Source organism: Phodopus roborovskii, unplaced genomic scaffold (genome assembly GCF_943737965.1).
Source record: "Phodopus roborovskii unplaced genomic scaffold, PHOROB, whole genome shotgun sequence".
Lineage (NCBI taxonomy): Eukaryota > Metazoa > Chordata > Mammalia > Rodentia > Cricetidae > Phodopus > Phodopus roborovskii.
The window spans coordinates 3,339,399-3,355,181 of NW_026125264.1; the positions used below are offsets into that span (position 1 = coordinate 3,339,399).

The 15,783-nt window shown below is 50.8% G+C and overlaps 1 protein-coding gene across 3 annotated transcripts; it reads left to right on the forward strand.

Annotated features, from left to right (window-relative positions):
* The first annotated feature begins 1,057 nt into the window (after positions 1 to 1,057).
* On the forward strand, positions 1,058 to 15,053 carry Rbck1 (RANBP2-type and C3HC4-type zinc finger containing 1). 3 transcript variants are annotated; one of them, XM_051193209.1, is made up of 12 exons: positions 1,058 to 1,360; positions 2,225 to 2,366; positions 4,948 to 5,041; positions 5,834 to 6,032; positions 7,004 to 7,119; positions 7,192 to 7,365; positions 8,290 to 8,450; positions 9,447 to 9,558; positions 12,008 to 12,187; positions 12,544 to 12,642; positions 12,909 to 13,052; positions 14,441 to 15,053. In XM_051193209.1, exons 1-12 carry the CDS (start codon positions 1,339 to 1,341, stop codon positions 14,519 to 14,521), a joined length of 1,524 nt encoding a protein of 507 aa, XP_051049166.1. In that variant the 5' UTR covers positions 1,058 to 1,338; the 3' UTR covers positions 14,522 to 15,053. The 3 variants fall into 3 exon arrangements, with proteins under 3 accessions (XP_051049166.1, XP_051049157.1, XP_051049173.1); XM_051193200.1 differs by having other exon boundaries at positions 1,060 to 1,360; positions 2,222 to 2,366; XM_051193216.1 differs by lacking the exon at positions 12,909 to 13,052 and having other exon boundaries at positions 1,060 to 1,360; positions 2,222 to 2,366.
* The last annotated feature ends 730 nt before the right edge of the window (positions 15,054 to 15,783 follow it).

Below are 15,783 nucleotides of genomic sequence, written 5' to 3' on the forward strand. Positions count from 1 at the left end.
GGATCTTCCTGTATGCCTTTTCAGGGTGAGATTACAAACTCCCACTACTATGTCCAGCTTTTTAGGAGGCACTGAGTATTGAACTCAGGTCCTAAAGCTTGCACAGCAAACAAGCATCTAATCCACTGGGCTGTCTCCTCTACTCTTATTACCTATATTTTTATATATATTTATTATTTTATCTTATTTTACATACCGACCCCAGTTCCCTCTCCCTTCCTCCCTCCCTCCCTCCGATATTACCTATATTTTACCATGATCCCCTAGGGCACCTGAAGGGAAATAGACAAGGGGCCGGCAGGATGAGATCTAGGTACAGGAGATGATGCGTTTGTTATCCATTCTGCAGGTGGGGCCCACTGTATCTGCTAATCTGTGGGATGAAAAGTGGGAGAAAATATAAAAAGAGTGGAGGCTGAAAAGATTTCCCAGCCTTTGCTAGTTGAATACAAGAGACAAGTTTCCAGGCTATCAAGGTGAGTTTCTCAAGATTGCCATGTTTGGATTCAAACCCCAGCAGTGTGGTTTTGGGCAAATCATAAACATTTTAACCCTGTGTTCCCTCAACTGAAAACGGGGCCAAAACCCTGGCTACGCATTGGTGTGTTGGAAATTCCATGAGCCTGCTGACTATGTACAAGTGGACGCGGCGCTAGCAAGGACAGGTCCTAAGGAAAGAGTGGAGAACCGCTGGCCCTGAGGAGCTCACCTGCTGAACCTCCAAACCCCGCCCTCCGCCCTCCAGCGCTAGGCATTGGCAGAAGTCCGTGATCGGCCAAGGGGCGATCGTGGCCACTTGGACCTAGTGTCCCTGGTCTGCGGGACCATGTGGCGGAGCCTAAGTGCCAGGAACAGTCCAGATACCTGCCCCAGCCGCTGAGCCTGCACAGTCTCGGTTAAGGGACAGTTTTCTGTTCCGTCTGCTACACTTCCGGGGCTGCCACTTTCACTTTCTCTTCCGGGGGATGCAGCCCTCTCTGTCTTCCGGGTAGCGCGAGCTGCGGGGCTGGGGTTCCCGACGCTGGGTCGCCCTCGCCGGGTGGGCTCCCTCTGTCCATCGCTTTTGGGACGTGGTGACCCATCGCCCACTGCGGACTTGGCTCGGGGCCTTCTTCGCTTTCTGAGTCCCTCTCGGGGCCCCACTGGTTCCCAATGCCGGCCCTTGGGCTCTGGGCAGTGTGATGCTGCCCGAGTGCAGCCCGAGACACCGCTTGGGCCACGCGCGAGGCCGGCTAGGGCTGAATCGCTGCTGTCCTCCCGCCCTCTCCCAGGTGACCCCAACGTAGCACTTCCCGGGAACAGCAGCCCTTTCCGAGGGGATGGGCGCAGCCAGGCCAGATGGACGAAAAAACCAAGAAAGGTAGGCACCGATTGGTGGAAATGGGCCCTGGGCTGGTCTGTGCTGGGAAGACTCAGTGGGGTTGTTAGGGAAACAGATTTCAGATCACCAGAGTAAGGCGGGTAAGGAACACTATAAGCCTCTATCCCTTGCCCTTCCACCCATATTTGGAGAAACACCAATAGTGTTAACTGTTCTGTTTGCTGGAAACCCTGCCCTCTTGTGTGACCTCTCCCATTTCCTTGCATTCACTCCCACCTGCCTCCTCTGTTCTGTCCCCTATTGGGAATTGAATCTGGGGCTTCATGCATGCTGGGCAAGTGCTCTACGACTGAGATATGCCTCCAGTCCTTGGCTTTTTTGTTTTGAATCAACCACTTCTTGCCCAAGGTCTTGAAACAGTCTTCCTTATTGGATATTGGAATGCCCAGCAACCCCTCATTCAGCCTCAGTTTCTCTTGCCTTCTAGAGGTTTCCCGTGACCTCCCTACTCAGTTGTTGCTAGAATGAACCACAGCCTGATTATCTTCTAAAACTTTAAAATGGAGGTTCATAAGAACCCTATTTGTCTTAACCACTGTTAGATTCCACTTTCTGGGCTAATGGCTGACACATAATAGAGTTCAAGAAATGCTTGTCAGATAAATGAATGGAAGTATGGGGGACTCTGTGGACATGAGGGGAAAAAGGGCACCCCATGAGTTCAGGGTGCAGGGGAGTGAAGACCGAAAGAGGACCACCTCCTCACCCAAAAAAGGTCTTAAAATAGCCAGGTGCCAGGTGCAGAAGATAACTTGCTAGACAAACAAGACAGAGCATGCGCCAAGGATCACCTCCCCAAGTAAACCGGTGCTAACCTGCTTGCTCTGTGCTGATCTTCAGCAGAGGAGATGGCCCTGAGCCTCGCCCGGGCAGTGGCTGGCGGAGATGAACAGGCTGCTATTAAGTATGCCACCTGGCTGGCAGAGCAGAGGGTGCCCCTCAGGGTGCAAGTAAAACCTGAGGCCTCCTCAACACAGGACATCAGGTAAGTGGGACTCACGTTAAAGGGGATGAAGGCATCCTGAACGTCTGTGGACAGATTATTTCTCCTGCAGTGCTGGTCTCAAATGCAGGGCCTCACTGGCAGGTTCTTATGTATAAGGTTGAGCTACAGGATAGACTGCTTCCTGTGCGGGGATTCATTTTTTTTTTTTTTTTTTCTTTTTTTAAAGGGAACCCTGCACAATGGGTGTCACCCTTGCCTCGGGATCATGCAGATCTTCCCTGTACCAATCAAGTGTTAGTGTCTGTGCTGCCAAAGCAAGCACAGGGTTCATTCTCTTAGATGTATAGAAGCCAGGAAACTTTCAGGAGACAGTTCTCTCCTTCCCACGATTGGGTCTGGGATCGGGTCAGCAGGCTTGCACAGCAAGGGCATTTACCTGTTGAGTTAACCTTCCAACCTTTATTTTTAAATTTATTTTTGTTTTAGAAACCAAGTCTTACTCTATACTCCAAGTTAGCCTATAAATCATGGTGTAGCCCAGGCTAGCCTTCAACTCAAGACAGTTTTGTCTTCAGAGTATTAGAGTTACAGGTGTATACTGCTAGACATGGGAAGATTGTAACTTTTAGATTTTGTTACTATAAGGCTTCCATAATTTACACCTCTTTGGTTCCAAACATGTCTAGCCCCTATGGCAGTGGCTCTCAACCTTCCTAATGCTGTGACTCTAATACAGTACCTCATGTTGTAGTAACCCCCAACTGTAAAATTATTTTTGTTGCTACTTCATAACTAATTTTGCTACTGTTCCGAATCATAATGTAAATATCTGTGTTTTCTGATGGTCTTAGGTGGCACAACCCCCCAAAGGGGTTGATTGAGATTGAGAACTGCTGCTGTATGGGATTCATAGTATTGTGGTTATGGAATGGTTCACTGTGCAATGAGTATTGCCGTTTAAAGCATGTGTACTTTTTTTTTTTTTTGGTTTTTCGAGACAGGGTTTCTCTGTGTAGCCCTGGCTGTCCTGGAACTCACTCTGTAGACCAGGCTGGCCTCGAACTCACAGAGATCCGCCTGCCTCTGTCTCCCTAGTGCTGGGATTAGAGGCGTGTGCCACTGTCACCCAGCAGCCACACCTGGCAGCATGTACACTTTTATGTTTCCAAATTCCTAAATAATTTGAAGACTAAGGTCTGTTCTGAGCTGGGTGGTGGTGGTGCATGCCTTTAATCCCGGCACTCAGGAGGCTAACCTAGTCTACAGAACAAGTTCCAGGACAGCCAGGGCTACACAAAGAACATGTGGCCTCCATGGTGGAGGGAGCCCTGGGGTGTGTGAGGCTCTCAGTTCAATCTCTGGCACGGAAAACAAAGTCAGACATTGTTTGGAATGACACAGTGTGGATTTAAGTCACCATGACGGTTATTGATTGCTACTGCAGCCCGCCTGCCACAGTATGTTTCTGTCTGGAAAAGAATGTGGCAGGGCCTGCCTCAGGTTGACAGAAAGGATTAAGTGGGTTAAACGATTTAGTGCCACCAGTATTCAGGTGCGTCTTCAACACCAGATACTGCTCATTTGGTAGAAGAGAGGAACAGATGGAGCCAGGGCAGACTCCCTGTAATCCCAGCACTGAGTGAGGGAAGAGGAGGGTCAGGAGTTCAAGGACATCTTCAGCTTCATCGGGATTTCCAGGCCAGCCTGATCTATGTGGGACCCTGCTTAAAAAAAAAAAAAAAAAAAAAAAATACCAGAAGAATCTTCTATTCCCTCACACACACACAAAAAAATTGCCAGGCTTGGTGACAGCTTCTTGGGAATTGAAACAGAGAGATGATAAGTTCAAGGCTTGCCTTGGCAATTTACAGACCCTGTCTCAAAATAAAATCAAGGACTGGGACACTTATGGAGGATGGGGACCCAGAGAGCCCCTCTTCTGGTAGGCTGTCCCTGCAGGTTGCTCTGGTTAGCTTGCTATGGGGAGGAAAGGGGGATTTTGGCTTATATATCCCAGGTTATAGTCCATCGCTGAGGGAAGTAAGATCGGGAACTCAAGATCCTGGAGGCAGGTCCTGAAGCAGAGACTATGGAGGGGTGCTGCTTGCTGGCTTGCTCCCCATTGCTCAGATTGCTTCTTAATACAACCCAGGACCACCTGCCCAGATAGCACCTCCCAGAGATGGCACTGCCCACAGTTGGGCAGGAGAGTTGTCTCAGCAGTTAAGCGTGTTTGCTGCTCTGGTGGAAGAACTAGGTTTAGTTCTCAGCACCTACATGGTGGCTCACTGCTCTTTGTAACTCTGGTTCCAGGGAATCTGACATCCCCTTCTGACTTGTACAGGTACCAGGCACACAAGTGGTATGCATATGCACATATAGCAAACCCTCATACATACATATGTCATATATACACGTGAAATGGATCTTTAAAAAATTAATTTTTAAAAAGGCTTGCTTATAGATCAATTTGATGGAGGCTATTTTCAATCAGTATTTCCTCTTCTAACTTGTATAAGTTGACAAAAAAAACTAATGAGCATATAGCACCTACACATGTAGAGGCATGAACAGTCCCGGGCTGGTAGCCCAAATCCCCGCCTACCCTTCTCTCCCACAGGCTGTGTGTGAGTGTGGAGGATGCTTACATGCACACCGTCACCATTTGGCTCACAGTGCGCCCTGATATGACAGTGGCCTCCCTCAAGGACATGGTGAGTGAGGGGCTGGAGGCAGGTGGGCTCCTCTCTGGCTTGTGTTTCCTCTCTGCTCTCCCCACCCCATTTTCTGTTGCTGGGATCAAATGCCTGCTAGAAACAACTTGAGAGGTTTGTTTTGGCTCACAGTTGAGGGGACACAGTGCATCATGGGAAGGGGTTGTGCTTGCAAGCCTCCATTGAGAGGACCGGGCTTACAGCTGTGGCTTTTCTTTCTTCTGCCCTCCTTTAAACTTCTTTTGGAGCTATTTATTTTACTTTGTGTATGAATGTTTGCCTGGTGTGTGTTTCATGTGTGTGCCTGCTGAGTCCTCTGGAACTGAGATTATGGGTGGATGTGAGCCACCATGTGGTGCCCTTAAGTGAGCCAGGTCCTCTGTACGAGTAACAAGGTCTCTCAGCCACTAGTCAGCCCTCCAGCCCTCCTGCCTCATTGTAAATAGAGGGTTTGACTCTGTAACCCTGGGTGATCTGGAACTCATTTTATAGACCAGGCTGACCAAGTTTACAGAGATCCATGTGCCTCTGCCTCCTGAGTTCTGGGATCAAAGGTGTGCGCCTGCCACCATGCCTGGCCTCAGTTGTGGCTTTTCATATGGCCAGTAGCAAAGAACTGAGGTAAAAGCAGGGTAGGTTCTAACCCTCAAAGCCAGCCTTCAATGGCCCACCTATGCCAGCCAGGACTTCCACAGTTTCTGGGAACGTCACCCCCAACTTGGTTCAAGTGTTCAAATGTGAGTGTGGCAGTAGGTATTTTACTCTCAAACTGTAACTGCCCCCCTTCCCCAGGTATTTCTAGATTATGGCTTTCCACCCAGCCTGCAGCAGTGGGTGGTTGGGCAGAGGCTGGCACGAGACCAGGAGACCCTGCATTCTCATGGTATTCGACAGAATGGAGACAGCGCCTACCTCTACCTGCTGTCTGCCCGCAACACCTCACTCAACCCTCAGGAGCTGCAACGGCAGCGGCAGCTTCGGATGTTGGAAGGTGAAGCTCTCTCTGTCAGGGATTTACTGGAGGGCCCTGTACACAGAAGAGAATGACAGATGGGGGACGGAGCTTTGTAGAACTCTTGAGCAGGTCTGACATGAGGAGAGAGGCTCTGTAATCCTGGCGTTTGCTAGCCATGTGACCTTGAGCTCGCTCATTTTGCCTGTCCCTCAGTGTCCCACGGTTCTCTTTGTGTGTATTGGTAGCATCCTCCTCCTTCAGCTTTACCCTGAGTGCAGAATCTTAGGGAATGAGATCTTCCTCCCTTGAATACTTGTGGTTTTTTTTTTTTAAGGGGCATTTTTCTGAACAACTCTCCAGGGCAGCAAATGAACATCTATGTAGTGCAGTCATTTTTTTTTTTTGTTTGTTTGTTTGTTTGTTTTTGTGGGGTTTTGTTTTTGAGACAGTGTTTCTTTGTTTGGCCTGGGTATTCTGAAACTCTCTCTAACCCTCCCAAGTGCTGGGACTAAAGGCATGCACCACTACTGCCCAGCTTTTTTGATTTTTAGATTATATTTATTGGGCTAGGCATAGTGGCACATTCCTTTAATCCCAGCACTTGAGAGGCAGAGAGGCTAGCCTGGTCTATAGAGTGAGTTCCAGGACAGCCAAAACTATATGAGAAACCCTGTCTTAAAAAAACAAACAAATCCCCACAAAGCAATTTCAGAGTTACATTTACTTATGCGTGTAGCTCCTGACTAAAGATGTTTAGGTCTTCTTCTTGGTGAACATTTCAGCATGATGGAGCCAGTATTAGGCAGCTCCTCCTCTTAAAAGGGATGGGGATCATGAAGGTGCAGTTATGGGTGAGGTAAAGCCATGGCCTTGTGTATCCTGGATGTCCACCTTCAGGAAGAGGCTAGAAATACTGCAGAGTCAGGAAATACCTCAAAGTAGTGTGCTGGGCTGGTTGAGCATGTGGATACCTGGGCAGCCTGGATCCACACATACTCCTTCTGCAGATTTGGGCTTCAAGGACCTTACCCTGCAGCCACGTGGCCTCCTGGAGCCTGTCCTTCCCAAGCCCAGGGCCCACCAGGAGCCGGGGCAGCCAGATGCAGCACCAGAGTCACCACCGGTGAGCACCTTACTTCATGTGCACCGTCTTCTCTGCTCAACCCAGCCGAGCTCACACCCCCTCTGCATCCAGGTGGGCTGGCAGTGCCCTGGCTGCACTTTCATCAACAAACCCACACGGCCTGGCTGTGAGATGTGCTGTCGTGCAAGGCCTGAGACCTACCAGATACCTGCCTCATACCAGCCCGATGAGGAAGAGCGAGCACGCCTGGCTGGTGAGGAGGAGGCGCTGCGCCAGTACCAGCAGGTGGGCACAGAGGTCCGGGGACAGGCATCTGCAGGCTGGTTAGTAAGGCCTGAGCCAGAAAGGGAACCACCTGCCTACTGCTGTGCCCCTGGCTGCTGTACTGCCACTGCCCTCATGAGCATACTGCTAAGCCGTAACCTTGCTCCTGACTAAGAGCTGCCTCTCTCTAAGGCCAGGTCTGTGGCTCAGACTCACTCTCTGAGTGTGACGTACAGCTCCTTGTTCCACATCCTCACTTTGACACCCCACCTCCCATGTATACAAGCATCCCTGGCTGAGCCAACAATACTTCATCTGTGACCCTAATTATGCTGTACTATACTATACTATCTGTCCCTCAGCCCAAACCTCAGCCCCTGGCCTGTAACCCCATCTTGGCTCCTACTATACTCCCTCTCTTCTCCCTCTCTCATGGACTGCCTTCCTGTGCTCCTTGGGAGTGAGTCTGTCCTCTCATTTCCCTAGAGTAGTCAGTTCCCACCACAAACTCTGATTCTACAGACACCCAACTGTGCTGGTCCCCACTCCAAGAGCCTGCTCCTACCCAGCCTGCACTCCCCTTAGACTCAGCACAGCCTAACCAGCCTTGACCATGACCCCAGGCCTAGCCAAGCCTTACCTGAGTCTGGCCCTGCCTTCAGCTTTGACCCTCTTAGCCCTGCTCCAGCCCCACCCTGCTTACCCACAGTTTGACCCCTGTGGACACTCCACTCCCTCCCTCTTGTACCCTGAACCTTTCCTTTCTCTACCAGCCTTGTCCCTTCACCTAGCTTCTTAATGTGCTGTAGCCCCAGCCATGGCCTGCCCATATTCCCAGCCCAGTACTGCCCTGCTGCCCCCGTACACCCCAGCCTTGCCCCACTTCCTATCTGAACAACTGAGACCCTGACCCACCTGGTGGCCCTGCCCTGCCCGTGTGCCCAGCGGAAACAGCAGCAGCAGGAGGGGAACTATCTGCAGCACGTGCAGCTGGAGCAGAGAAGCCTGGTGCTGAACACCGAGCCCGCTGAGTGCCCTGTGTGCTACTCAGTGCTGGCGCCCGGCGAGGCCGTGGTGCTGCGTGAGTGTCTGCACACCTTCTGCAGGTGCGGCCCAACCCCCACTAGCAACAGTGCTTACCAGAGCCACAGTGAAGTGTGTGCAGCCTTGTTCTTTATCTCATTGGATGCCCACAAGATACCATTTATGCAAAGGTGTTGTAGCTCATGCCTGGAATATCAGTACTCAGAAGGTAGAGGCAAGAGGATCAGAAATTCAGGATTAGCTTCGGCTGTATAGTGAGTTCAAGGCCAGCCAGGGCTACATGAGACTTTGTCTCAAAAATCCAAAGAAAAAGGATGGGAGACAGAGAATCCAAGCACCCATGTTGTGAAGGCTACACAACTTGCGAGAAGCTCAGAAATGAGACAAGTGTTCTGATTCCAGAGCCACTGTCCTTCCTCACTACCTGTTACTGCCTGGGCCTAGGTAAAGACATTAGGGCCAAGCTCTGACAGCCCATAGCAATCTGTCCTGTCGTGTGTGCATTTTCTCTTGGGTCTCCTGTACAGGCAGCTCTGGAAAAGTATGATCATTCACATGGTGGACCCTGGTGGAGTGCTCCCTTCTAGCTTATGTTCTAATGGGGAGTCTACGTTAATGTGTACAATGCTACATGCTTAGTGACTAGGTTGTGAGCCTTGCTCAGGTTGCAGGGGCCCAGGGCTGGCAGCACCTAAAGGAAGTCATGCTGGAACAGAGGATGGAAAACTGTCTGAAAAGATCAGGGAGCAGAGGGATGGTGGGTATGGTGGGACAGGGTAGTGTGTCTGTGCAGGTGACAAAAGCTTGAGCAGCTCTGGTCCTCTCTGGGTGGTTCCACTGCAGTGCTGGGAGTGGGCATTTGCACCAGTGAGAGACAGGGAACAAGGAGGTGACTGCAGTCACGTGGGGCAGGGATGGCGGGGTGGATAGAAGAGAGGCCTTGGTGATGGGTGGGAGAGGGATGGGAAGAAAAGGCCTTGGGATCAGACCCTGCCATCTGAGGGCTGGAGTCCCTGTGGAGGTTGAAATGAGCCTAACTATCACCTTCCCCTCTCCAGGGAGTGCCTGCAGGGCACCATCCGAAACAGCCAGGAGGCAGAGGTGTCCTGCCCTTTCATTGATAGCACCTACTCGTGCCCTGGCAAGCTGCTGGAGAGGGAGATCCGGGCGGTAAGACCTTGTGAGGGAAGGAATTTTGAGTCCTGGGGGCTGGCTGAGTTAGCAGCATCTGCGTCCCTCAGCAGACATTTCGCAAGAGTGTTCATTCAGAGTGCCTGGAGCCCAAGTAGGGCAACAATGGAGGGAGCAGATGAAACCTCAGATACTCAGCCTCTGCTCTTCCCTTGGCCAGCACTGAAGGTGGCATCTGCTAGTGCGTTCATGCTTGAGCAGCTGCTGTGTCAGCTGCTTTTGCTTTGTAACTGGTCACTCCAGATCTGGTGCCTTAGAACACTCTGGTTTGTGAACTGCAAGGCAGTGCTTCCACGTGGGTGGAGCTGGGGTTTCTGTGCTTCGGGATTGGCTCCTGGCTTGTCTGCTGTGGTATGAGATGGTTTGTGATGGCCTTGCCTGGGATAACTACTGCAGCCCTCTCCATAAGTAGGCTGTTCAGGCCTGTCTCCTGGCAGTGGTTAGTGAGCTTTCAGTGTTCCAAGCACAACTCTAATTATGTCGAGACTGCTTGGCTGGAACCCTGTTAATCAGTGCAAATGACATGCTCAGGCCCGTATTCCCTGTGGGGCCAGCATGACCCATGGTGTGACATCCTGTGGTAACTGGGAGCAGAAGTGGCATGGCAGTCCCCCGTCAGCCCGGCACTGCTGAAATTCAGCTGCAGGACGAAAGGCTTGAGGCTGGCCTAAGCTATAGCAAGGCTGTCTTACAAAGTCAAGGGCTCGCAAGCACAGTCCCTGGGTTTGACCATAGTCTGGAAAGCAGGCTCACAGTGGCCGCCATCCAGATGGCGACCCCAGGCGTGCACAGCCTCATCCCCCTTCTTCCCCTCACTCCTGCCTCCTCTGACCATGTTTCTTCTCCCAAAGTCTCCCAAAACTTTACCAAATGTTTCTCAAGCCCAAGGGGCTCTGCTGAGGTGGGAAGGGCATCAGAGTAGAATTTGGAGAATTTCAGTTATATTTTCAAAGCAACTTTTACCTTGTCCATGGGGCTTCTGAGCGGGTCAGCTCCTGGGCCTTGCTGAAGTATCCTTATTGTGCTCTGGAGATACTAGGACAGTGGCCCTCCTGGTCACTGGCTCAGAGGTTTCCTGAGAAGGTCATCCTGCCAATGGGCTGCTTACACAACACCCTACAAGTCCACAGGACCTCACTCAAGCTTCAGGAGGCAGTGCGAGGAGGCAGGTGTTAGCAGGGTGGCAGTGAATAGCGAGGAGGTGGTGGCACACATCTTTAATTCCAGCACTCAGGAGGCAGAGCAAAGTGAATCTCTGAGTTTGAAGCCAGCCTGGTCTACAGAGTGAGTACTGGACAACCAGGACTACATAGAGTAACCCCATCTCAAAAACACAACCAACAACAACAAAAAAAGTGGCAGAGAATAGGGAGAAATAAAACAGAAAAAGCGCCCCTAACTCTGCAGACCCTAGACATCCTCCAGTAGCATTTTGTCCTGTTTCCCTCTTTCTCAGCAGATAACATTTTTTTTTTTGAGACAGGGTCTCACTGTGTAGTTTTGGCTGGTTTGACTTACAGAGATCCACCTGACACAACCTCCTGAGTACAGAGGTTAAAGGCACGCACTACTGTTTCCAGGTGTGTGTGTGTGTGTGTGTGTGTGTGTGTGTGTGTGTGTGTGTTTGTGTGTATACATGCATACATTCATTTTTTTGTAATTTACTTTTTTATTTTGTGTGAATTGATGTTTTGCCTGCATGTATATGTGTGTGTGTGAGTGTGTCAGATCTTGGAGTTACAGTTATGAGCTGCTGTGTGGGAGCTGGAATTGAACCCAGGACCTCTGGAAGAGCAGCCAGTGCTCTCAACCTGAGTCATCTCTCCAGCCCTATGCACATTTTTTTTTTTTTTTAGTTACATTTACTTGTATAACGAAATGAGTGTGCAACATACAGCATGTGTATGGAGTTCGGAGGACAGCTGGTCAGAGTCAATCCTGTCCTTTCAAGGTTGTGGCTCTCAGATATCAAACTCAGGTTGGCAGGTTGTTCCCTGTCACTTGTGTCCACGTCTTTTCTCATAAAAGTGGCTCTGCTGGCTGTTTGTCCTCAATTAAAGTCCTTAGTTTACACTTCTGAAGCATTCATCACTGTCCCTTAGTGCTGTAGCCATCATGACCCTCCACTGTCAGAGCTTTGCCAACTTCCTGCCACAGTCTCCCAGGTGCTGGGGTGACAGGCTTTGTGCCATGACTGTTGTCTAAATGGAGTACAGAGCTTGAGCCATATGTAATAGCCCATCTGTAATGCCATTGGGAGAGACACACCAGGAATTAAAAGCTAGCCACCGTTACATGAAACCCTATCCCCCAAAACAAACAAAGCTCGGGACTGGGTTGAGGTACTGGGTTTACTGGGAGCATTTGATAGGAGGAGAGCATCTGCTGGGTGCTCTGAACTCCCAACAACAAAGCCATGTGTGTGCAGCTCCTGTCCCCTGAGGACTACCAGCGCTTCCTGGACCTGGGTGTGTCGATCGCAGAGAACCGTAGCACCTTGAGCTACCACTGCAAGACTCCTGACTGCAGGGGCTGGTGCTTCTTTGAGGATGATGTCAACGAGTTCACCTGTCCTGTGTGCTCCCGGGTCAACTGTCTGCTCTGCAAGGTGCGACAGGGCCCATGTGGCCTCACTGCCTTCATCTAGCTGGGGCTTGCTGTGACTGGCTGTGACAGCTGCAGAGGCTGCAGCCCAGGCATAGTGGAGAGCTGTTTTAGGGTTACAGTCCATATCAGCACCTAAAGCAAATAGGATTTATATTAGGTTCCTACTGATGGCTGTGGGTCCACTTCCCTGGGCCCCGTGTCTTCTATAAAATGGCTTCTGTAAAATGGGTCAGGTTTCCTAAGTGAGGGCTTTCACTGGTGACCCCAGAGACACTCAGTGCCAGTGATGGGCCTCTTCTGCCGCTCACAGCTGAAGCCTCTAGGGAAACGTCTAACTCAGAGCCCCTTGCCCTGCAGGCCATCCATGAGCGCATGAATTGCAGGGAGTATCAGGACGACTTGGCCCTTAGGGCTCAGAATGATGTGGCTGCCCGGCAGACAACGGAGATGCTGAGGGTAAGGCAGGGTCTTAGCAAGGGCCTGGGGGCTTATGGCTTCTTGGGACCGACTAAATTCAAATGTTTTTGGAAGCTTACCCAGTCTCCCTCTGGTTGCACTCCCATTTCAAGGTGTGTATTCCAGTAGGGTGTCAGGTGTGGAACTGCAGGAAGAGTCTGGGTTGGGGAGCCCTCAGGGACAGAGAAGCAGCTAGCCATGTCAGGCTCTGAGGGAGAGTACACTGCAGAGGGCAAGGCCAGGGCCTCAGACGCTGCCTTTCTCAGGTGATGTTGCAGCAAGGCGAGGCCATGCACTGCCCAAAGTGCCGGATTGTGGTCCAGAAGAAGGACGGCTGTGACTGGATCCGCTGCACTGTCTGCCACACTGAGATCTGCTGGGTCACCAAGGGTCCCCGCTGGGGCCCTGGGGTGAGTCTTCAGGGTACTGAAGAGCTGAGGGTGGTATAGTTCCTGGAATGGGGCTCAAAACTTCAGCTATCAACTGAGTCTAGCTACCATGTACACCTTAAGGGGAAGGATTGTTATTTTACTTTATTATGTAATTTTGAGGCAGGGTCTCATTATGTAGCACTGGCTGACCTGGAAAATTCACTGTAGACCAGGCTGTCCTCTAGCTTACGCGATCCTCCTGCTTTTGCCTCCCAAATTCTGGGATTAAAGGTGTGTGCCACAAGCCTGGCTTAATTTTGTTTTATTGTCTTTGCACCTGTATGTGGGGGAGAGGGGTGAGAAAGGAGAGAGTCCATGTGGAGGTCAGAGGACAGCTTGGAGTTCGTCCTCTCCCTCTCTTGATGTGTCTGCAGTCTTGTGTGACAAGACCTTTCATTGCTGAGCCATCTCACCAGCTCAGGGCACGATTTTCTTTTTTTCTTGTTTTTCAAGACAGGGTTTCTCTGTGTAGCCCTAGATGCCCCGGAACTCACTCTGTAGACCAGGCTGGCCTCAGAGATCTGCCTGTCTGCCTCCTGAGTGCTGGGATTAGAGGCGTGTGCCCCTAGCCTGGGCTGGTTTAGAATTTGTGGCAATCCTCCTGCCCTCAGCCTCCTGAGTGCTAGAGATTAAAGCATATGTCACCTTGCTGGGCTGGAGGGTTAAGAATTTTTACATCTTAAAAGTATCTTTGAAGTTATCAAAAGGTCACAGTAAATAGTCTTGGAGCCTTCCCATCACAGGCTTTTGCCTCTTACCTGCAGCCTTGCTCATGTGGAGGGCTCACCAAGGCCCAGACCTGCTGTTGTTCTGCTTTCAGGGAGAGCAAGTCAGGGTTAGTCTGGGGTTGGGAGGGGGATTGCAAGTCCCTTCCTTTGGCACATATTTGCCATCTCTCAGCTTTAGACTCTTCCTCCACAAAATGGAGACAGTCAGGGCCTGTCTTGAGTACAAGAGAACTCAGTGGGTGCTTGTCCCAGGCTGAGTGACCTGGATGTGGTGGCAGTTGTTATTAGAGGTGAGTTGCTGGAGTCAGCTGTCATCACTACTGGTGGACTTAGAGACAGCTGGTACAGAGGGAACTGTACTATTTCCCTCTGCCTGGGTGCTGATCCACCTGCAGCTGCAGTCCCTTCCGTCTCTGGCCTGGAGAGAAGACCATAGGTAGAGTTGAAGGTGCTGGAGGGATTGAGATGGGGTTGAAAGGCTTCTATGGCTGCCTCCTTCAGGTTACTGAGGCTGTTCTTTGCAGGAGGGCTTTTGGCAGCCACTCTCTACCTTCAGATAGGCTCTGCCTTGGACTGATGGAGTGACTTGTGGATAGCCTGTTTTTACCACCCTGATACCCTCTTTTCTCTATCCTTTAGGGCCCAGGGGACACCAGTGGGGGCTGCCGCTGCCGGGTCAATGGGATTCCTTGCCATCCTAGCTGTCAGAACTGCCACTAAGTTGAAGATGGTGGCCCTCAATGTTGACCCAGACCCACATGTGGTAGCAGCTAAACAGCAGGACTAGGCCAGGGGTTTTAACTCTGGTTTGGCCAGGGAGAAGGCCCTGAGCTGCACTGCCAGCCTGCCTGCTTGCTGTGTTACAAGAACCCCAGCTGAGCTAGTGTCATGTCGGTCCCACTGCCTATGTCCCTCCACTGGGTTGCTACCCAGACCTTATGGCCCTGAGCTATAGATATCCTACCCTTACTAGCCACCAGCCTTAATTAAACACAGCTGAGGCCTACTAGTGCTCTGAGCCTCCCAAATGACTGTTTTCCCTCAGCATGCTCCCTGAGGACCCACATCCTCATCCTTTGCCTTGCTGGCTTTCTGGGCACTTTTGCTGCTATTGCTGTTGAAGGCCTGTTGAAACCTCTCATGGCTGTGTTGACCCCAAGCAGGTAGACTGGTAGGTCAGGAAACATAGCTCATGGGGTCAGTCAGCTGTGCATCCCCTTTTGAATAAGTGAATTAAAGTTGTTTTCCAGAACGGAGGTGTGTTGTGCTTGAGGGAGCAAATGTCCTAGATTGAATGCCATGCAGGCAGGATGATGAGCTCTGGGGAGCTTGGACTAGCGCCAAGAGGGGATAAATCAGGCTAGCTCAGCTCTGGCACCACCATGCCTAACTCCTAGGACAAGCATTGCTAGGGCCAATATTAGTCCAGACTGGTGAAATTTACAGAGAAGAGCTTGAAGACTGGAGGGATGGTGGGAAGGGCGGCCACAGCAGCAGCTAGGGACTGGTGGAAAGGCTTGGTTATTCCCTTATCTCTAGGCAGATAAGGTAAGGAGCAGAGCAGTTTCAGGAACTGCTGCAACTGATTAGGAAGGTGGTCCATTCTGTTTTAACAGCCAGGCAAGAGGTAAGGTCTTGCTGTTCTGGCACTTTCCCTCCACTCTGTGACCCATCCAGTCCCTTCAGAGCTTGAATGTTGTTGTCATCCCACAATATGATCCTTAATGGCAAGCATAGCACTCGTCAAAATCTCACCCTAGATGCTAAGGCATGTAGCTTTTCCGGGATGAATGTTTTCCAGCCCCTGGAATGCAAAGCCTTGAGTGGGATCAAAACAGGAACCCAGAAAATGAGAATTTGATTTTAGAGATAAGGTCTATGTAGCTTAGGTTATCCTTGAATTCATGGCTCTTTTTTTCTGTCTTAGCCTCCAAAGTGTTGGATTACAGACATGTACCAGTTGTTTTACATGTGCCCTCCCT